The sequence below is a fragment of the Muntiacus reevesi genome, chromosome 12 (genome assembly GCF_963930625.1).
Source record: "Muntiacus reevesi chromosome 12, mMunRee1.1, whole genome shotgun sequence".
NCBI classification, from domain to species: domain Eukaryota; kingdom Metazoa; phylum Chordata; class Mammalia; order Artiodactyla; family Cervidae; genus Muntiacus; species Muntiacus reevesi.
The window spans coordinates 5,520,655-5,543,270 of NC_089260.1; the positions used below are offsets into that span (position 1 = coordinate 5,520,655).

The 22,616-nt window shown below is 41.9% G+C and overlaps 1 protein-coding gene across 3 annotated transcripts in view; it reads right to left on the reverse strand.

The window, feature by feature from the left end:
* The window catches only part of RMDN1 (regulator of microtubule dynamics 1), a 34,399-nt gene extending 11,999 nt beyond the window's left edge, over positions 1 to 22,400 (reverse strand). Inside the window, exons 1-6 of one of the 3 annotated variants that reach the window (XM_065902772.1) lie at positions 22,246 to 22,380; positions 9,937 to 10,127; positions 8,645 to 8,787; positions 5,844 to 5,961; positions 2,730 to 2,826; positions 275 to 434 (exon numbers count right to left, since the gene is read on the reverse strand). In XM_065902772.1, coding sequence (XP_065758844.1) covers positions 275 to 434; positions 2,730 to 2,826; positions 5,844 to 5,958 — 372 coding nt within the window. In that variant the 5' untranslated portion in view covers positions 5,959 to 5,961; positions 8,645 to 8,787; positions 9,937 to 10,127; positions 22,246 to 22,380. Of the gene's footprint in view, positions 1 to 274; positions 435 to 2,729; positions 2,827 to 5,843; positions 5,962 to 8,644; positions 8,788 to 9,936; positions 10,128 to 22,245 lie in introns of all 3 variants that reach the window. The other 2 variants (XM_065902773.1, XM_065902770.1) reach the window with 2 other exon arrangements.
* Positions 22,401 to 22,616: the final 216 nt, after the last annotated feature.

Here is a 22,616-nt window from a genome sequence, read left to right on the forward strand (position 1 = left end):
CAGACGCAACTGATGGAACTACTAATGCTTCAGTTTAAAAATAAGCCTTCGCAAAAGTAACTCATCAAGCACACTAATGAAACTAGAATAGATGTTCAAGAACACAAGGAAGAATACTGCTTCTTTTTGAAAAAAAGTTTATCAAAGTAAATTTCTCCCCTACTTCTTTAAAAGAGAGCTATTTCTTTCGTAGGTAAGTTATATACAATAGATAAGTATAGACCAACGTCTATGTCAACACAAGGTAAGAGTTTCATTACTGTAAGCACCTCACCTTATGGGCCGCAAAACTTGCTTCATTTTTCTCAAGTGCCCTTTTTGCATACTCTAGGGCTTCATATACCAAAACCTTTTTCTCCTCTTCTGAGGTTCCACTAAGCTGAGCTACATCACGTGATGCCCGTGCCAAACGCCACAGTAACTCCGCATCTTCACTAATGTGAAATAAATATAAAGCAACAACCATTTTAGCTCACATTTTCATGGTTAAAGGTCATGTCACAGTCTTTCAGGTCAGTGAGGATATAGCAAGCAACACAAAATCGAAATCCACTATTCATAATGTTAAATTCATTATTTTCTATCACACAAATCTATGTGTGTGCTAAAACTTCCTTCAAAATATCCAACATTACATACAAACATTAACTTACCTGTAATATCTAAAATACTAACTTCCTTAGAAAATATCTGTATATTTGAAATCTCTAAACAATTTCCCTACAAAATTCAACATATAACTTGACATTTGAGTTCAGTGGCACTGTGCTTCAGACAACTCACTAACTGGCTCAGACAGTACTATAAAATGCATTAATTCATAGACAGGGTTAGGCACTATAAAACAGAATGCTGTATCCATAGCTCCAAATATAGTACCTGGCATACAAATATATGTATGACAAATACCTGTTAATGAATGATAATTATAATATAATCTCAAAATAAATCCTATCTTTGAATATGTCACCCATACCATGATGCATGGAGTATTTAAAGCAAGGGCTCTGTACTCCTTGAAGAACTGCAATTTAAATACAATTATATAAGACTGAACTGTCTAATAATAAATAAAACCAATTATGTGTGCATGCTCAGATGCTCAGTCATGTCCAACTCTTTGCAACCCCATGAACTATAGTCTGCCAGGCTCCTCTGTCCATGGAATTTTCCAGGCAAGAACACTGGAGTGGGTTGCCATTTCCTCCTCCAGGGGATCTTCCTGGCCCAGGGATCAAACCCATGTCTCTTGTGTCTCCTGTATCGGCAGACGTGTATTTTACCACTGTGCCACCTGGGAAGCCATTTTAATAAAAATTCCTTTCATTAAATGTTTCTCTTTAAACCTACTACGTTACACTTTTCTTAACAAAAATAGTATTCACATAAAATTGAGTGAAACTGAAGGTAGGGACTTCCCTGGTGGTCCAGTGGTTAAGAGTCCGCCTGCCAACGCAGGGCACGTGGATGTGGTCAGTGGCTCAGGAAGGTCCCACACGCCGTGGAGCAGCGAAGTGCACACACGTGCAGGCCGTGCTCCTCAACAGAAGGGGTCACCACAGAGAGCAGCCCCCTCTCAGCAAGCAGAGAGCCCACGCGCAGGGAAGAGGGCCGGCCCAGCCAGAGACAGCTGGACACGTCAATCAAAATAAAACGCAAAGGAAGAACCATTAACAAGAGAAACGGAGGGTACGTAGCAATAGCATATCTAATCCATTCAGTATAAAATAACCACCTGACTGCTTCCTAGGCGGCTCAGTAGTAAAGAATCCACCTGCAATGCAGCAGACGTGGGCTCAACCCCTGGGGCGGGAAGACCCCCTGGAGGAGGAGACAGCAACCCCCTCCAGGGCTGCTGTCTGAAGAATCCCGTGGACAGAGGAGCCGGCCGGCTACAGTCCATGGGGTCAGCAAGAGTCGGACACACCTGGGCCACGGAACAACACCTTACAGCTTACACCGCGATTACTGGAGTGACTGTAAAATGCCAAGCCAACCACTCAAGGTACTGAGCAGACGATGGAAAAGAAAAGTTGGATCCTACAGATATTTAGGAAGTAGAATTGATGGGTCTTTTGGGGAAAATTGGTTTGGGGAAATCTAAGAAAGTCAGTTAAAAATGGCTCAATATTTTTAGTTCAGTTGATGAGGTAGATCAATGATCTGGAAATGCCTTTTAGTCTGATTTGACTTATTCTATTGGGCTGAATCTCCTCTTTCCCTCCCCATTCCCCCCACCATATGAGCACACATTAATATAAGCCTGCATGCTAACACTAAAAACAGAAAAGGAGCTACTTTTAGTTTCTGAGACTGTGCTTCACAGGGACACATGGGTATTATTCAAAGGTGACAAAAAATCCTGGTTCATTCAAACCTTAGAGCAGTAAGAAATTAACTCAGAAGCAATGAGAAATACATGACATAGATAGAGAAGATAAATATCTATTCAATGACTACCTTGTATTTCAACTAACAAAAGGAAAAACTATGTCACCGTTACCTAGAATGAGTACGCAGACCCACCTTTCCTAAATCAATGAAACACATGTAGCACTTCTGAGTCACTTAACATAGGAAGAAAATCATACTATAAACTCTAAGAACTATTACTCTGAAGTACAAACTTTCAAAAACTTTAAAAATTCCCAGCACCAAGAATATTTTAATCATTAAGTAACAGAAAATTTCAGTCAACAGCACACCTGGGCCTATGATACATAACCCACCTTTCCTTGTACTGGGTGAGCAACTGGTAAAGTTTTTCTGTTTCTCCACTTTCATATAAGTAGTCTGCTTGTTCAAGGATTTCTTCAATTTTGAAGACTATAAAAGAAAAAAAGACACACTAAAGTAAGTCTTTCCAAGCCAGTTGGCAATAATTCTAAGACACATGAATGCTTTTACATAGAAGCAAAAGAAATCAGAAACAGAAATCACCTATAAAGGAAGATCAAAAATTCTGAGAATCTTTGACCTCATTTCTGTAACAAAACACTGCTAAAGCACGCTGAAACTAAGAGTGACAGATGAAAAAAGAAGTGGGTAAGAGCTCTAATCTCTGCTCTGGTACTCTGAGGAAATTTACATCGTGAGCTTCTTTTGAAAAATTGATATAATGGGACATACACACAGAGAAAAACCTTTAAAGTTCAACCACTAGGCCTGATTCACAAGGACACTTTAAAAACATTAATATTATAACATGAAAACATGGCTTTTCCTAACTACTTGGCAAGGTTGCTGAGAGAGTTGAAGCTAGATGAAAAGTCTAGGGGGCTTTATGTTCAGTTAATCTATGATATTTGTTTTTCTCTCTCTGATTTACTTCACTCTGTATAACAAACTCTAGGTTCATCCACCTCAGTTGAACTGATTCAAATCCATTCCTCTTTATGGCTGAGCAATATTCCAGTATGTGTGTGTGTGTGCGTGTGTGTGTGTGTGTGCGCGTGCGTGCAGAGACACACCACAACTTCTTTATCTATTCATCTGCTAATGGACATCTAGGTTGCTTCCACATCCTGGCTATTGTAAACAGTGTTGCAGTGAATCACGGGGTAATGTGTCTTTTTGAATTCTGGTTCCCTCAGGGTGTATGTCCAGTAACAGGACTGCGGGGTCATTCAGCCTGGTGCTCTGTGACAATCTAGAGGGGCAGAAAAATAATAATAACAATAATAATAAAGGGGCAGGGTGGATGTGAGAGGCAGGCTTTAGAGGGAGGGGATATGTGTATATTTATGGCTGATTCATGTTGTTGCACAGGAAAAACCAACACAAAGTTGTAAAGAAATTATCCTCCGATTAAAACTTTTTTTAAAAATAGTAAAAAAAATGTCTAGGGAGCTTTAAAAAGCTGAGTTGTATGTATCTGCCAAAATATGTCATTAGCCAGTGACAAAACCAGCTCCCCTTTGTCTTTCATGAAAATGATATGTTGAAAAAAGAAAGAAAAAACAAAAACATAGCAATTCAAGTATATGCTTTTTTAAAAAATATAAGAACAATCATGGACAAATGAAATCAATAAATAACTAGTAATTTTTAGCCAATTTCAGATTCTTCATCTTCCATAACGTTAATAAGAACATCTATTCAAAATCAAATCTCTTCTTTCCTAGTCAACTTGGTGAGGGTTAAACAGTGAGGGCTGTGGAACACAAACAGGCTTACTAAGTCATAAATCACAAGGGCTTTTCCCTCGTGGGCTGGGTCCGGTTTTGGTCTCTGCAGCCGTTCATTTCACTTGGCCGTGCAAGCTCTGTTGCTGCGTGGGCTCTTCCCCAGCTGCGGGGCGCGGGGCTCCTCCCGCAGGGCGCCGGCGTCTCTGGCTGAGGACACGGGCTTCAGCAGCCGCGGCTCCCAGCTCTGGAGAGAGCTGGTGGCTCAGGTGCTCCAAGACATGTGAGATCTCCCCAGACTAGGATCAAGCCGGTGGCTCTCGCGCTGTGTGCTAAGCCCCTTCACTCGTGTCCGACTCCCTGGGACCCCAGGGTCTGGAGCCCGCCAGGCTCCTCTGTCCCTGGGATTCTCCAGGCAGGAACACGCGTGGCCTGTCATGCCCTGCTCCAGGGGATCGCTCTGACCCAGGGATCGATGTCAAGTCTGGCACAACTTCTGCCCTAGTAGGCAGACCCTCTACTACCGAGCCACCAGTGAAGCCCTGATACAGTCTAAACTCTGGCTCTGTCCACATACACAACTGGCTTAACCAAACTTAATTTTTAAAATATGGCAAGGCTTAATATATCTTTACATATCTATGCTATGCTAAATAAAAAATTTGATGGCATTTTTCTATTTTTCAGCCAGTTATTTGATATTTAGTACCAAGTTGCATTGTTTATAAATAAAATATTTTTATCTCAAAGTAATTGGGTCTTAACTACATCAAGAAGAATACACCACCATGGCATTAAGAAAACAACAGCATCGCTGTATCATTACACAGGAGAGGTGGGCAAGCTTGTTCTGTAAAGATTCAGAGAATAAATGTTTTAAGGCTTTGTGGGCCAGACTGATCTGTGGTATATTCTCCCACCCTGCCACAACCCCTCAACCCTTTAAAAATGTGAAAAACATTCCCAGCCCAAGGTTCCTACAAAACTATAAAGTATGAAGAGTATTTCCCACTGTAGGAGCTCTAGCTACCGGAAGACATTTTATATATTTGAATACATAATACAGCTGACGCATCACAGGCTGGACTATCTTCCGCTCGTCTCTGCTTGTCTGTGTGTCCCTACTGTGTGTGTGCTCGGCTGCTCGGCTGTGTCCGGCTCTTTGCAACACCATGAACTGCAGACCACCAGGCTCCTCTGCACATGAAATTTTCCAGGCAAGAATACAGGAGTGGGGTGCCATTTCCTACTCCAGGCTCTACTGTGTACAGACACACACACACACACACATATAAAGTTAAAAGTGAAATTGTTAGTCGCTCAGTTGTGTCCAACTCTTTGCAACCCCATGGACTGTAGCCCGCCAGCTCCTCTGTCCATGGGATTTCCCAGTCAAGAATACTGGAGTGGATTGCCATCCTCTTCTCCACGGGAGCTTCCTGATCCAGGGATCAAACCGGGGTCTCCTGCATTGCAGACAGATTCTTTACCACCTGAGCCACCAGGGAACGTGTGTGTGTGTGTGTGTGTGTGTGTGTGTCTGTGTGTGTCTGTGTGTGTGTAGAGAAAGAGATATCAGACCGACAAGTAGAGAAAAGCAGAAAATAATCTAGCCTATAACATGTCAGTTACATTATCTATTCAAACATAATAAGTAATTATCAAAATATAACAAATACAAATAACTCTAAGTGTTCCCAATGTTTAGCTGAGGCTTACCTTTGGCTGCGGCATGAACCACAACAGCCTGGGAAATGACTCGATAAGTTTCAAAACCCAAATAAGACAGGGCAGAAAATAAAAGACTTCTTTTGAAAGTTCCTGAGTTTCCCATTACCTATGGAAAGAATTAATGGTCAGGGTTGTCAAACAGAAAATTTGAAGAAACTGCTACCAAAAGCAAAGATTACATCAATTTTTTCCCACCTTCAAAGCAATCAATCCTAAGAGTACTAGAAGTGCAAAATTTACTTTGTCAAATTCTTCTGTAAAACTATTTCACATAGTTACTTTATAGAGAGAGCATATCTTATTAAGAAAAGACTCTTAGCAGCTAATGATGGTAGCTTGATGTAACAATGTCAGTTACGTTGGTAAATGCTGGATTGGAAGGTCTACATTCTATTTGAAGAAGCATGGATATTATAATTTCTTGAAACAAAATAAGACACTAGTGTATAATCAGTATGAACCTTAAGAATACACGAGATAAAGAATATCAAATATGGCAATCACATATAAATAACATACATGGTTTTAAATAAAGCTATCTTCAAAAGTGACCCATAAAGTTTTAAAATAAACAATGAATAAAATAAAAAGTATATCCAAACAGATTTAGAAATTCATTGTCATAATTATGGCCAGAATTCTCAAGATCAAAGGCAAAGGAATATATGGATATCACTATAGCAATTCTTCCCTTTTCCCATGACAATTTTCCTTTCACATAGCACCTATTTTTTCCTTTCTGTCAACTTATTCCCATCTATATAAAAATAAGCTAGCCTACCTACCTTTGTAAGGTGTAACTGTTCCCTTCTTAAAAACAAAAGAAAAAGCTTCCTTTTGAGTTCACATCTCCCTTCAATCTCATTTTTCAAATTCTCTTTTCAGCAAAACTCTTTTAAAAAGCTGTCTGGAGCTCTGTCTCCACTTGCTCTCTTTGCATTCTCTCTTGAATTCATGCAAATCACACTTTTATCCCCACAACTCCACAGACAGTATTCTAGTTAAGGCAACCAAGGACGGTATTTCCTAGAAAATTCTCATCTTACTTGATCTATCAAAAGCATTTGACAGCTGTTCACTCCCTCCTTTAAAAAAAAAAAAACTATAAATGAATATTTAATATAAGAAATTTTTAAAATGTTGCTTTATTGAGAAATTGGACTTCCCTGGTGGCTCAGAGGGTAAAGCATCTGCTGCACTGTAGCGGGAGACCCAGGTTCAGTCCCTGGGTCAGGAAGATCTCCTAGAAAAGGAAATGGCAACCCACTCCAGTACTCTTGCCTGGAAAATCCCATGGACGGAGGAACCTGGTAGGCTACAGTCCATGGGGTCACAAAGAACTGGACACGACTGAGCGACTTCACTTGTTGAGAAATAAGCGATAGTGTGTGTGCAACATGCACCATGTGTGAAGGATATTTGCACACCCGTGAAACCATCCCACAATCAAGGCAATGAGCACACGCGCCAGTCCGCCAGTCTCCCGCGTCTGCTTCTTCCCCGAGCCTCCCGGGCTGCGCTGGGTCTCAGCCGCAGCGCGCGGGGCCTTCCGCCGCGGTGCCAGGCTTCTGAGCTGCGGCCCACAGGCTGAGCCGCCCGACAGCAGGTGGGGTCTCGGTCCCAGCCCGGGAGCGGCCCGTGTGCCCGGCCTGGAAGGCGGGTCCCTAAGCGCTGGCCCAGCAGGGATGGCCCCTCGTGTCTAACTCATCCACCCGCTTCCCTTCAGCACTTGCTGTGTTCTCTCACCCTTCACACGCTCTTCACTTGGCTTTAAGAATACTACTTTCCTGAATTTACTGTGTCCTGTGCTAAATCCCAGAACTTCGTTTTTCTACCCCTATCATTTCGGTGATTTCATTTGGTTTTATGGCTTTAAATGGCATCAACATGCCCAAAACATGCACATTTAATAAAGCCAAGAGGCCTCCTCTTAACTTCTGAACCGCATACCCAGCTGCCAAACAACAGTTACACCCACAGAAAGTGTAACAGGCGTCAGTCTCAGCCACGCACTGCTTCCCCAAACTCACGCCACTCAGTCTCCCCTTCTTGGCAAACGGCAACTCTACACTTAACGGTTGTTCAAGCCGAAAAAACAAACAAAACTTTCCCTCACAACCCAAATCTGAACCATATTTTAGCTTCTCATAAGTATCTAGGGTAAGAACGAGGAATCCAACATACTACACTTTGCTAAGTGCTTTATTTACTTTTTCTTGAGCTTGAATATCGAAGACACCAAATACAACTGGATTCAAAACAAACCAACGGCAAAGCAGTAAAACCAAATCTGACACAGTCACATTTCTAACAATGGATGTTCTGAGTTCACTCACAGTTACCAAAGAGAAGCAAGATGCGGTGGGCGCACAGGAGATGGGGGTAGGGGGTATGGATGGTGATGGTGGGACAGAGAAGAGGAAAAGACTAAGATTTTTCAGCGAGCCCCTAGTTTCACCTGCTGTCCTGCCAGGTGTTATTACACAGAAGAAAAGACTGCTCAGATTATTACAGCTTGGGGAAAGTGTATACTCAGGGTGTCTGACGCCACTGCTGATACAGTGCTCAGGAAACAATACCTTGTGAGACTGTCTGAGCTAGAATTGGCCATTTCACCTGGAACATTAGCCACTACTCAACACAATGTCTTTCATACAATGAATTCTGAAAAATATATGTGTTGATAAAAAAAAATGTTGAACAAAAGAAGCCAGCTATCTTTTAGAAAGGTCTTTTCTTCAACACTGATAATACTGTTTTCAAGCCAGAAGGAATTAAAAACTACAGACCCATCACTAGACGGAAAGAATGTGTCACCATCACCTCCTGGTTCTTCTCCTAACTTCCCGCCAGCAGCTCCTCCTCTTAAAACACTGGACGTATACTGTTCTCTTTGGTCCTGTCCCAGGAAACAGCACGGCCGTCCACACTGCTGGAGGAGACAGAACATGGAGAATCAGCCGTGACTTCTTCCTCTGAACTCCCTCAGCAAAGCTTTCAGGTACACTAAGTTCACAGCACTGACATCCTTTTACGGCATCCACTTATTTCCATTTCCACGGCTACCACTGAAGTTCAGGCCACCACACAGCATACTCGTCCTCCAGAGGTGATCTTTTATTTAGTCTCCAGCATCCACACTAGCCTACCTACTCTTGACACTGGACAGTTATTTTTTAATTCAAATTTGAGCTTATGAATCCTCTGTTTAAAACTCTTTCATAGTTTCCTATAACCTTTAGAATAAAATAAATACTTAACATGGTCTACAAGGTTTTCAGAATTTAGTTGTGGTAAGCCGCCTTGAAAATGGTCCGCACTGGGTCCTCGTTCAAGATGACAACCTAGGAGGATGCTAAACACACCTCCCACACAGACACACCAAACCTATAGCTACATTTAGTAAAGAAAGAAAAGGTGTCTTCCTCTGAAAGAAATGCCCAAACTAGCTGAGTGACTCCTTCATATCAGGCAAAGGAAGAAAAATCCACTTCAAAACAGGTAGGAAAGACTGAGACAAAATTTTCCCACAAACCACAGTTTTGGTGTGGAGAGAGGCAACTCACAGCCCTGAGCTTCTCCCTGAGGAACAAAGGGTCTGAACCCCACAATGGGCACCCCAACTTAAGAGACCTACACTGAGAAAGGAGCGCCCAGAGGACCTCGCGTGGAAATCCAGTGGAGCCTGGGTCTGTGACGCGCACAGGCCACAGCGAGCTGAGAAGCAGTTCTCGCAGGCTCGCAGACTCACCTACCCCGGAGCCCAGCACAGCGGCAGGCAGCCTTTCATACAAGAGGCTTATTGGTTTACATCAGAACTTCAGCCTGAGGAGCAGGCATCTCATCTAACCCATGTCTAGGGGCCGAGAGTAATCACTTCCAGAGAACTCAGAGGGCGGGCATGTCACAGCACTCTCACTTGGCCATGCTGCAGGTACCAGTACCTCCCCCAAGACCCTGTGCACACTTTCAGAGACGTGAACACGCATCCTCGTGCTAATCACCCAGGTGAGCTCACGGGTCTAGTGCACACGGCACCTGCGTGCATCCTCTGTAAGTGGGGGTGCTTTTGTGCACTTACCGTCCAGTACTACATAGAGCAGGAGGAGGGAATGGCAGCCCACTCCAGGTCTCCTGCCTGGAGAATCCCACGGACAGAGGGGCCTGGCGGGCCGTGGTCCATGGGGTTGCAGTGAGTCGGACACGACTGGTGACTGAGCATGCCCTATACAGAGCAGAGGAGTCCGGTATCTTTATTTCAGGCCCAGGATGCTAGGAAGCAAGCATGAAAGTGGCAGTCATGTAGCTGGTACTGCTAAGAAATGGTAACGATGGAAACAAAAGTGAAAATAACTAAGAAAAGGGAGCAAGGCAAAGAGATGGGAGACATCGCTTGTTCTTAAAAGATGAATCATTCAACATGGTTTTAAAGAAGCAGCACGATCCTAAAGAACAAGGACAAGATCACAGAACATGTGAGGTCTGCTGTCAATGACGTAAATAGTAACACCAAAGAACCGCAGAAACGTGATGGAGAAGACGGAGAAACTGCTTGGCTTGTGGATGCAGGGTCAGCATCAGCCTTGAGTCCCACTCAGCTTAACGCTGATTCAAGAGAAAGCTAAAAGCCTTTATGAAGACTTGAAGCAGAAACACGGCGAAGAATCAGAGGACGCATCTCTTAATGCCGGCCGTGGTTGGCTTCATCAGTTCAAGGCTAGAGCCAAATTGCACAACATAAAAATAACTGGCGAGGCAGTGAGGGCAGATAGAGTAGCTGCACTCTATTCTAAAATTCCTGCACTCCAGGAATTTCCTGAAATGCTTTGAGAAATTATTGATGAAGGTGCGTATTTACTCAAGCAGGTTTTTAATGTGGATGAAACAAGCCTGTACTTGAGAGGATGCCAGGCTGAAGTCACATCAATGTGGAGGGAAAGTGACGCCAGGCTATACAGCAACAAATGGCAGGCTAACTCAGTTGTTCGGTGGCAATGTTTAGGCAACATGAAGCTGAAGCCTTCCTTAGTTTATCATTCAGAGAGCCTAAGAGCCCTTGAAAACATAGCCAAGGGCTTTCTTCCTATTGTGTGGAAGAGTAACCCCAAAACTTGGTTTACACAGGCCATGTTCCAGGACTTGTTTTTCCACCACTCTATCCTGGAAGTAGAGAAATATTGCTTGGAGAAGGATGCTCCATTCAACAATGTTTTGCCACTCAACAATGCTCGATGTCACACCCTATTCATGGACGACTTTCATCCCATGTACTGCATCTGCCACAAAATATTTCATTGCTCATCTAACTCATAGACCAGGCAGTTAGAGTGACTTTCAAGAAATATTATTCATGTCATACTTTATCGAATCAGGAACAACCTTGCAACAATCTTAGAAGGACTATAACATCTACAAGGCCATAAAAAAATATTGACTTTGCTTGGTGTGAGGTTATGGCCATCATCATGAATGAGGCTTGAAACAAGCCCACAGTCTGTGCCGGGAGCCAACACACGAGACCCTACCCATGACAAGGCCATGAGGGAGAAAACCTGACAGGCAAGGTGGATCAGGTTTTCAGGGGTTTCGAAAAAGTCAGTTCACAAGACCCTATCCCTAACAAGGCCGTAAGGGAGAAAACTTGACGGGCAAGGCGGATCAGGTTTTCAGGGGTTTCGAAAAGGCCAGCTCACAAGATCCCACCCATGACAAGGTCACGAGGAGAAAGCCTGACAGGCAAGGCAGATCAGGTTTTCAGGGATTTCGAAAAGCTGCCCCCGGCGCTCACCTTAAAGATGACATCTGCCTTTCTGATGCCTGCCTCAATGGACTACTCCCTAATTTCTGTGACACAGGCAGGAAGGCCTTCCCCGATCTCTTCCCAAATAAGAATCAATTTAGAACTTTAATCAATAAGTTTCCCAGGTGATGGTATTTTATGAGATTATTCACGGTGAAAGGAGTGTTTTAATTTAAACTCCTTTGCTGGTAGTTTGTTAGCCAAATGCATTTATGCCCTTGGTACTAATATGCATGATTGCTTATAATATCCTAATCATAAAATAGCATAAAGAACCTGATTATATAAAAGCCCTAATAGACATAGAGCCCTTTTAAGGGGTAAAGGAGTCCTATTAGAAAACATAAGAAAAATTACTCTATAGGTGGTTATTGGGTTGTGATTTGCTTGCTGTGTTTTTGCTTGCTGTGTTTTTGCTTGCTCTATTTTTGCCTTTAATGTGCTAAGGTTGTGTTATAAAAACCATTGTTAATATAGTTAAAGATCGAGAGAAATAAGAACTTAGCCCTAGTGTGGTAACAATGAGATGGTTGTTAATTGTCAGTCAGGAGTGCTAGGCAGAAGCTGCCTCACCAAAGTCGCAGAGTCAGTGTGGGGTAAACTTCTTAGATAAACGCAACTGACAACTTCTGCAGAAGGATTAATTTTTGTGTTAACAAGGTTATACTTCCACTCTGTACTGTTGCCCTGTGAGACTGCTACCTTTCAGTTAAGGTCACCATAGAAACGGAAAATAGGTTTACATTCACCTGACTTGCATAAAATGTTAATAGGCCCCCAGGCCAGAAGACAATGTACAAGACCCTCATAAAAAAAGAAGTATGCAGAAAACACCCTGGTTTCATGAAGGACAAGCTGACGTAATGTTAAACTGTCTTCCCCTTAGAAATGTACTAACTTAGGGTATAAAAGCTATGGTAAAAAATAAAGCATTGCCAGACTCTGCCAGACTCTCTGCACCCCCATCTGGTCATTCTCTCTCTCTCTCTCTCTCTCTCTCTTTCTCTCTCTCTCCCTTGCAGACTGGGCCCTATCAAGGCTGGTCTCACGTGTCTTCTATCTCTCGCCGACGCCGTTCATCCTGAGGGTGAACCCCAGCAATCTGTTAACAATTTCCCCAATTTGTTCACAATTTTCTTGGATTTGAGAAAGTGGATGAGGAATCCAAAGAGGTCTTTGGCAACTTAGTGACCCTCAGTGAGAAGGTGGAGCTAGATCTGCAAAAGGATGACTTAACTGAACTCATGGCTGTGCAACGTGAGGAGCTTACTAATGATGATCTGATGGAACTAGAGGCCCAAAGAAAGGGTGAAGAGAGACAAGTGAAAGAAGTAACTGAAGAACCAAAGAGAGTCATAGCGCAGGAAGCGGCAAGGGCATTTTCTTTATTTGAGGAGGCAGTGTTAGTTTTTGAGGCACAGGACCTGAATGCAGAATGGTACACAAAGGTTGCAGGAGCCATCAGAATGCAGTCCAGTGCTACCGTGTCATCTCTGATAAGAAAAAAATTACCTACTACTCAGACAGCACTGGATCGCTTTATCAAGAGGGTAGACAGAATAGAATCCAGCAAGGAACCAGAACCTATGCCAGCAACATCAGGTGTGAGTGATATTACAACTTGCCCTCCGTCCCCTCTGCTTGATGACCCTTCAGCTCTACTTGGGCTGTTCAGTTACTCAGTCATGTCCGACTCTGCAAACCCAAGGACCACAGAATGCCAGGTTTCCCTGTTGTCCATCATCTCCCAGAGCGTGCTCAAGTTCATGTCCACTGAGTCAGTGATGCCATCCAACCATCTCATCCTCTGTCATCCCTTCTCCTGCCTTCAATCTTTCCTGCATCAGGGTCTTTTCTAATGAGTCAGCTCTTTGCATAGGTGGTCAAAGTATTGGAACTTCAGCATCACTCCTTCCAATGAATATTCAGAATTAATTTCCCTTAGGATGGACTGGTTGGATCTCCTTGCAGTCCAAGGGCTCTCAAGAGTCTTCTCCAGCACCACAGTTCAAAAGCATTAATTCTTTGGCACTCAGGCTTCTTTATGGTCCAACTCCCACATCCATACATGACTACTGGAAAAACCATAGCTTTGATTATGTGGCTCTCCGTCGGCAAAGTAATGTCTCTGCTTTTTCATACGCTGTCTAGGTTTGTCATATCTTTTCTTCCGAGAAGCCAGTGTCAAAATTTAATTTCATGGCTGCAGCCACCATCTGCAGGGATTTTGCAGCCCAGAAAAATAAAGTCTGTCACTGTTTCCATTGTTTTCCCACTATTTGCCATGAAGTGATGGAAGTAGATGCCATGATCTTCATTTTATTAATGTTGAGTCTTAAGCCAGCTTTTTCACTCTCCTCTTTCACCCCCATCAAGAGGCTCTTTAGTTCCTCCTTGCTTTCTGCCATAAGGGTGGTGTCATGTGCATAGCTGAGGTTACTGATATTTCTCCTGGCAATCTTGATCCCAGCGTGTGCTTCATCCAGCCTGGCGTTTCCCATGTTGTATTCTGCATGTGAGTTAAATAAGCAGGGTGACAATATACAGCCTTGATGTACTCCTTTTCCTATTTGGAACCAGTCTGTTGTTCCCTGTCCGGTTCTAACTGTTGTTTCTTGCCCTGCACACAAGTTTCTCAGGAGGCAGGTAATGTGGTCTGTTATTCCCATCTCTTTTAAGAATTTTCCAGTTTGTTGTGATCCACACAGTCAAAGGCTTTAGTGTAGTCAGTGAAGCAGAAGTAGATGTCTTTCTGCAACTCTCTTGCTTTTTCTATGATCCAATGGATGGTGGCCATTCAATCTCTCATTCCTCTGCCTTTTCTAAATCCAGCTTGCACATCTGGAAGTTCTCGGTTCATGTACTGTTGAAGCCTGGCTTGAAGGATTTTGAGGATGACCTTGTTAGAATGTGAAATGGGTGCATTTGTACGGTAGTTTGAACATTCTTTGGCACTGCCCTTCTTTAAGACTGGAATGAAAACTACCTTTTCCAGTCCTATGGTTGCTGCTGACTTTTCCAAATTTGCTGGCATACTGAGTGCAGCACTCTAAAAGCATCATCTTTTAGGATTTGAAATAGCTCAGCTGGAATTCCACCACCTCCACTAGCTTTGTTCACAGCGATGCTTCTTAAGGCTCACTTGACTTCACAGTCCACAATGTTTGGCTCTAGGTGAGTGAGCACACCATTGTGGTTATCTGTGTAATTAAGAGCTTTTTTGTATAGTTCGTCTGTGTGTTTTTGCCACCTCTTCTTAATATCTTCTGCTCCTATTAGCTCTACTATCGCCTACTTTTTCTCCCTCCTCCAGTCAGTGACTCTTCTTGCCTGCTCACTCGATGCCAGCCCCCATATGCCAGCTTTGGTACTGTACTACTGTACTTTTCAAGGTAAAATACTATAAGATTATAGACGTTTTATTTTTTGATGATTTTTTAATGTATTATTTGTATGAAAAGTGTTATAAACCTACTACAGTACAGGACTACACAGCCAACACAGCACAGCGCTGTGCTAGTTAGATACCTAGGCTAACTTTGTTGGACTTAGGAACAGACTGGACGTACGAATGTGCTCTCAGAATGAAGTCTGCTCACACGCAGAGGATTTACTGTACAGAGGAAACAGACCGCACTTCCAGCCTTTCTGTGACAGAGGCCTCTTAGTTAATCTTCAAAGCTAGGCCTAAAGGGAAGGTCGCTAATTAAACACACATATAAGGACCAGCTGTAATCCTCTCCAACTATAAGGCCTCAGAAAAATGAAATGGAAATCAGGGATTATCTGACAGTGTACAAAATAAGCCACAAAGATGCTCACTGAGCTCATGGAAAAAACAGATGAACGACGTCAGAATTTCAACAAAGGAAAAGAAAACAGCAAACAGAAATCACAGATCTGAAGAATACAATAACTAAACTGAAAAATGCAATGGCGGGCTTCAACAGTAGACCGGAAGAATGGAAGAAGGTATTAGCAAACTCAAAGGCAGGGCAATGGAACTCATCTAATCAGAGAAGCACAAAGGGAAGAAAAAGAATACAGAAGAGTGAAGATAACTTAAAGGACTTAAGGGACAACATCAAGCAGACCAACCATTGTATTACAGGTGTCTCAGAAGGAGAAGAAAAAGAGGCATAAAACTTATTGGAATAAACAGTGGTGAAAACTTCCTTTACCTAGAGAATAAAACAAGTATCCAGATCCAGGAAGCCCAGGCAATCAAAAAAAAAAAAAAAAAAAGAATCCAAAGAGACCCACACCAAGACACAGGAAACGGAAGTGACAGAACGAGCAGGAGGGCTTAAAAGCAGCAAGAGAGAAGCAGCCCGTGACACACGAGGGCACCCCAGCCCGCCCGCAAGGTCTATCAGCAGACATTGCAGCACAGACTCTACAGGCCAAAGGGAGAAACCACATTCAAAATGCTGAAGGGAGAAACTGTCAAATACTCTACCTAGAAAGCTGCCCTTTAGAACTGAGGCAGAGATTCACAGTTTTCCAGACAAGCAAAACAAAGAAGTTTATCATCACTAGAATGGTCTTACAAGAAACCGTAGAGGGACTTAATTTGAAATGAAACAGTGCTGATGATTAACAGGAAAACCCATGAAAGTATAAATCTCGCATGCACGAAAATTCGGAAAATCTAATGTTGTAAAGACGGGGAGCTAATCACTTACAAAGCTAGGATGAAATTTAAAAGACAAAGGTAGTAACAATAAGTACAGTAATTTGTTAACAAACACAAAAGATAAAAAGAAATATATTGCGATACCAAAAGCGTAAAACGTGGGAGGGGGGAGCAGCAAAAACTTACAGCTTTAGAAACCATTCAAACCTAAGTTACTATCAACTTAAAATAGGCTGTTAAAGCTCTAAGACGTTTTATGTAACCCTCATGGTACCCACAAAGCAAAAACCTACAAGAGATATACCAAAGAGAAAGATAAAGGAATATAAGCATTCTATTTCAAAAAGTAAATCACAAAGGAAGACAACAAAAGAAGAAACAAAGGAATTACAAAACAACTAAGAAAAAACTGTAAGAAAATGGCAATAAATAAGAGTTAGTCACTGAGTCACATTTGACTCTTTGCAATCCCACAGACTGGAGCATGCCATATGTTTGGAATTTGGTCCATGGGACTCTCCAGGCAAGCGTTCTGGAGTGGGTTGCCATTTCTTTCTCCAGGGGATCCTCCCAAAACATAGATCAAACCCAGGTCTCCTGCATTGCAGGCAGATTCTTTACTGTCTGAACCATGCATGCACACATGCTAACTCACTTCAGTCATGTCCAACTCTATGTGACTGTATGGACTGTAGCCTGCCAGACTCCTCTGTCAATGCGGATTCTGCAAGCAAAAATACTGGAGTGGGTTGCCATGCCTTCCTCCAGGGGATCTTCCTGACCCAGGGATCGAACCCATATCTCTAACATCTCCTGCATTGGCAGGCAGGTTCTTTACCACTAGCGCCACCTGGGAAGCCCATCTGAGCCATAGCTATCAATAATTAGTTTAAAATTAAATAGACCAAATTCCCCAATCAAAAGACAGAGAGTAGCTGACTAGATTGTTAGGGGAAAAATTTTTTTTTTAACCTTGTGAATTTTTTATTTTTGGCTTCAGAAGCAGGAGAGCAGACCTCTGACCTGCTTCTGACCTGCCTGGACACTGCCTGGATTGCATGCTTGCCAGCAAGGACAGCAAGTTAGGCAGCACTTTAGATGAGAAAGGGAGTAGATAAGAAAGGGAGTGGGTCTTGGAATTCTTGAATCCAAGGAGGCCTGGTCAACCCTCTGGGCTCTAACAAAACCCTATGACTCACAAAGTGAAACAACAGCATTGTAAAAGTTAAAAAAAAAAAAAAAAAAAAAAGCTGCATTATTGCATGCAAACTGATGCAAACATCAGCCTGGGATTATAAACAGGGGTCCTCAAAGCAGCAAGCTGAAGTCTCACCCATGGGATGGATGCACCACCCAGGAGCTTTTCCCAACTGGGCCTCCAGACTGCTGTTAACAAGGGACTTCCCAGCACTGTTTAAGTCTGGACATTGTTTGGCCCAATGGTGGTGCATATGCTGTTACTTTTCTCTATTATTTCTACTTCTCTTCTTTTAATGACTGTATACTGAAATTAAGTCAAATAGCCCTCTATTAGATACTGAAGTTGTTTATTGTGTGTGTGATGAATGGTTTCTTTTGTTAATGAATCCTTCTAACCTAAAACAAAAATAAAACTTTTGGCAAATACAGATAAAAACAAACAAACAAACAAAAAAACAAGCTCAACTACATAATGCCTAAATAATTCAGGACACACAAAAATTGAAAATAAAGGAATGGAAGAAATATTCCATGCAAATGGAAACCAAAAGGAAGTTAGGGTAGCTATATTTATGTCAGCCAAAATAGACATTAAGACAAAGACTGTAATAAGAAATAAAGAATGTCATTATATAAAAATAAAGGGCTCAAACCAACAAGACAATACAACATTTGTAAATATTTATGCAAGCAACACAGGAGGAGCTAAACATATAAAGCAAATATCAACAAACCTAAAGAGGGAAACAGATGGCAAGTACAATAATAGTAAGGAACTTCAATATCCCCACTTTCATCACTGGATAGATCATCCAGAAAGAAAATCAATAGGGAAACGTTGCACTTAAACAGCATGTTTAACCAAACAAATATAATGGGTATATATAAAACATCCCATCCCAAAGCAACAAAATATACAAGCATACGTGGAACATTCTCCAGGAGAGATCATAACGTTAGGTCACAAAATAAGTCTTAATAATTTTAAGAAGATAAAAATCATATCAATCATTTTTTTCTAACTACAAAGGCATGAATCTGGAAATCAATTACAAGAAAAGAAGAAAATTCACATATATGTGAGGATCAAACATTATGCCAATGAACAACCAATGCTTCAAAGAAGAAAACAAGAGAAATTTTATAAATGCCCACATTAAAAAACTAAACCAAAAATTCATGGAAGAAAATAAACTAAGATCCAAGGGCAAGCAAATGAAATAGATTAACAAGACAATAGAAAAGATCAGTAAACTAAAGACATGGGTTTGGGGTTTTTTTTAAGGTACACAAAATAGACAAACATTTATCTAGATTCACCAAGTAAAAGAGAGATGACTCAAATAAATAAAATTATAAATGAATGAGGAGACACCACAACTGATACCACAGAAGTACAAAGTGCTATAAGAGATTACTATGAAAAGTTACACAACAACAATTTAAACAATCTAGAAGAAATAAATCAATTCCTATTAGCAAACAACTTACTAAGACTGTATCATTAAAAAAAAAATTTTTTTGAACAGATCATTTAAGGCAATTGAATCGGTAATCAAAAGCCTCTCAAAAAAGAACAGCCTAGGACTAGATGGATTCACTGGTGCATTCTATCAAACATTTAAGCAATGAATACCAATACTTCTCAAACTCTTTCAAAAGTAGAAGAGGAAAAACTGTCAAACTTTTTATGAGGCTAGCATTACCATAATACCAAAGACAGACAAAAACATTAAAAGAAAAAAAAAAAGTACAAGCCAATATTCCTGATGAACATAGATGCAAGAATCTTCAACAAAATTAGGAAATGAAATTCAACAATACTTTAAAAGAATCATAAGCCAAGATCAAGTTGGATTTATTTTAAGAATACAAGAAAGGTAACATCTGCAAATCAATCTGATATACCACATTAACAAAATGAATGCCAAAAATCATATGATCATCAACAGATGCAGAAAAAGCATTTGACAAAATCCAACATTTAAGATAAAATTCTGAACAAAGTGGGCACAGAGGGAATGTACTTCAACACAATAAAAGCCATAAATGACAAGTTTACAGCTAACATTACAGCAAATCGTAAAAAGTCAGAAGTTTTTCCTCTAACATGAGAAACAAGACAAGGATACCCTCTCTTGCCACTTTTATTCAGTACAGTATTGAACATTCCAGCCAGAAAAATTAGGCAAGAAAAAAAAAATTTTAAACTGTCAGTATCTGCAGATGACATGATAATACACACAGAAAACCCTAAAGACTCCACCAAAAAACTGTTCGAAATAACATATAATTCAGTAAAGTTGCAACACACAAAATCAATATACAAGAATATATTGTTTTTATATACTAATAACAAACTATTGAAAAGAGAAATTAAGAAAACAATCCCATTTACGGTTATACCAAAGAGAATAATACCTAGGAATAAATTTAACCAAGCAGGTGAAAAACCTGTACACTGAAAACTCTAAGACACTGATGAAAGAAACTGAAGACAGCACAATGGAAAGACAATCCATGTTCATGGGTTAGAGGAATTAATATCGTTAAAAGGCCCCTACCACCCAAAGCAATCTGCAGGTTTAATAAAATCCCAATCAAAATTCCAATGGTGTTTTTCACAGAAATAGAACAAACAATCCTAAAATTTGTATGGAATTATAAAAGACCCCAAATAGCCAAAACAATCTAGAGAAAAAAAGGGCAAACTGAAGGCATCATGCTCCCTGATTTCAAACCAAATTAGTGATCAAACTAGTATGGTATGCACATAAAAAACAGACAGGTCAATGAAACAGAATTGAGAGCCTGGAAATAACCCCATGCCTATGTTAACAGTTAATTACTGTCAAGAATATATAATGGGGAAAGGATAGTCTCCATGGTGTTGGGAAAACTGGACAACCACATGCAAAAGAAAGAAACTGTACCACTACCTTACTCCATACACAGAAAAAAGCTCAAAATGAATTAAAGACTTCATTTTAAGACCTGAAACCATGAAACTCCTAGAAAGAAATATAAAGATAAGCTCCATGACACTGATTTTGGCTATGACTTTGAATTTGACACCGAAAACAAACACAACAAAAGCAAAAAAAAAAAAGTGGGATTTCATCAAACTAAAAAAACTTCTGCACAGCAAAGCAAACAATGAACAAAATGAAAAGGCAACCTAATGAAAGGAAAAAAAAATTTTGCAAATCATATACCTGATAAGGGATTAGTAACTAAAATATACTAAGAACTCATACAATGCAACAGCAAAACAAAACAAAACAAAACAAAACATCATCCATTAAAAAAAAAAAAAAAATGAGCAGAGGATCTGAAGAGACATTTTCCCAAAGATTTACATACATCCAACAGGAACATGAAAAGGTACTCAACATCACTAATCACCAGGCGGAAGCAGATTAAAACCATAATGAAATCTCACCTCACACCTGTTAGAATGGTTATTTTAAGAAAGATATGATATAAACAGTTCTTAATTCACAGGGTGCAGGGAAACATTTCAGTAAACAAATCAGGTAATGTTTAACATATAATGCCTGGTTATAGTAATGGTTCAACAAATGCTAGCTATTACTATCTAAACTATGATCATTTCACTAAAATGGAATTTTTAACTCACCACAGCACTCATCTGGAAACTTGAGGCTAATGTCATACTTAATACTCCTTCCATTCCTCTGCCCAAATCATGAAACATCAACCCATTTGGCTATAAGCTCTTCCAAGGAAAGGGATTCATCCTTACTATCATTCATCCCTTCCTCACCCCAGAACTCTTAACAAAGCAGGCAGTCAAAAATGTGTATTTAAAATAATGAAGCCTCTAGTTCAAACGATACATACCCAAAGCGCACCCTCACCCTTCCACCCTGTTGCAGAGATTACACAAACCAAGACCAATCAGTCTAACAGAAATGCCAAAACTGGGATGACAATCCATCCCAGCATCCTTCCTTAACATTAGGCAAGTGAAGCAAGAAACTCGAAAATAATTTTTAAACCTAAATGACACAAAAGTCCAGAGAAGGCAGTGGCACCCCACTCCAGTACTCTTGCCTGGAAAATCCCATGAATGGAGGAACCTGGTAGGCTGCAGTCCATGGGGTCGCTAAGAGTCGGACACGACTGAGCGACTTCACTTTCACTTTTCACTTTCATGCATTGGAGAAGGAAATGGCAACCCACTCCAGTGTTCTTGCCTGGAGAATCCCAGGGACGGGGGAGCCTGGTGGGCTGCCGTCTATGGGGTCGCACAGAGTCGGACACGACTGAAGCGACTTAGCAGCAGCAGCAGCAGCAGCACAAAAGTGTGAGTCGCAGGAATTTTCATAATGACACCTCAAGCTTTCCCAGGTCCGACAGACTGACAGCCTCAGGTGCTGTCACCGTATCGGGCCATCACTGAAAGGCAAAAGCATCTCACGGTGGTCAAGGGCTTTCTCCCTACGGTCCCCCAAGTATTCACACAGGAGAGACAGGCAGGAGGAGGTTCCCCGGGGCCCTCTCTCCTCCTCCGACCCAGGTTTTCAGAGGGGAAAGCAGGCTTGCGCAAAGGAGGAAGAACTACATCCCTCGCGGTCCCTAGAATGCTCCAGGTGCACGGCCCCGAGGTTCTTCCTCAGCTCCCCACACAGCCTAAGGCGACGCGGGACCCCTGGGCCTCAAGAAGGAAGGCGCCGCCGGAGAACGGTCGTTGGGGGAGGAAAGCGGGAGAGCCGGGACAGCGAAGGTACCTCAGAGGCGGCGACTCGCCAAGGAACACGCTGCCCCCGGCTGCCGGCAGCACCTGCGGCGCTACGTCCCACAAGTAGAAGGCGCCGGAGGCGCACGGCTAGCGCCATGTTGTATAACTCACAGGGCTGACCTTTCACCTCTTCCGCCGCAAGGAGCGGGGCGGAGCTAAGGGCGCTCCGTCTCGCCAGAGGGAGTCGCGTCTGACAACTTCCGGTTTCACGCCCGCTTCCGGTTCCGCCGAGAGCTTCCTCTCACGGTGTCCTCGGGCGGGAAATGCCCCATTGGGTGGGAAGTAGTGGCCTTCTAGCCCCTGCGCGCGCTGGAGTGGGGCCCGGAAGATAGCGCCTTTCTGGCTGCAGACTTCTACCCG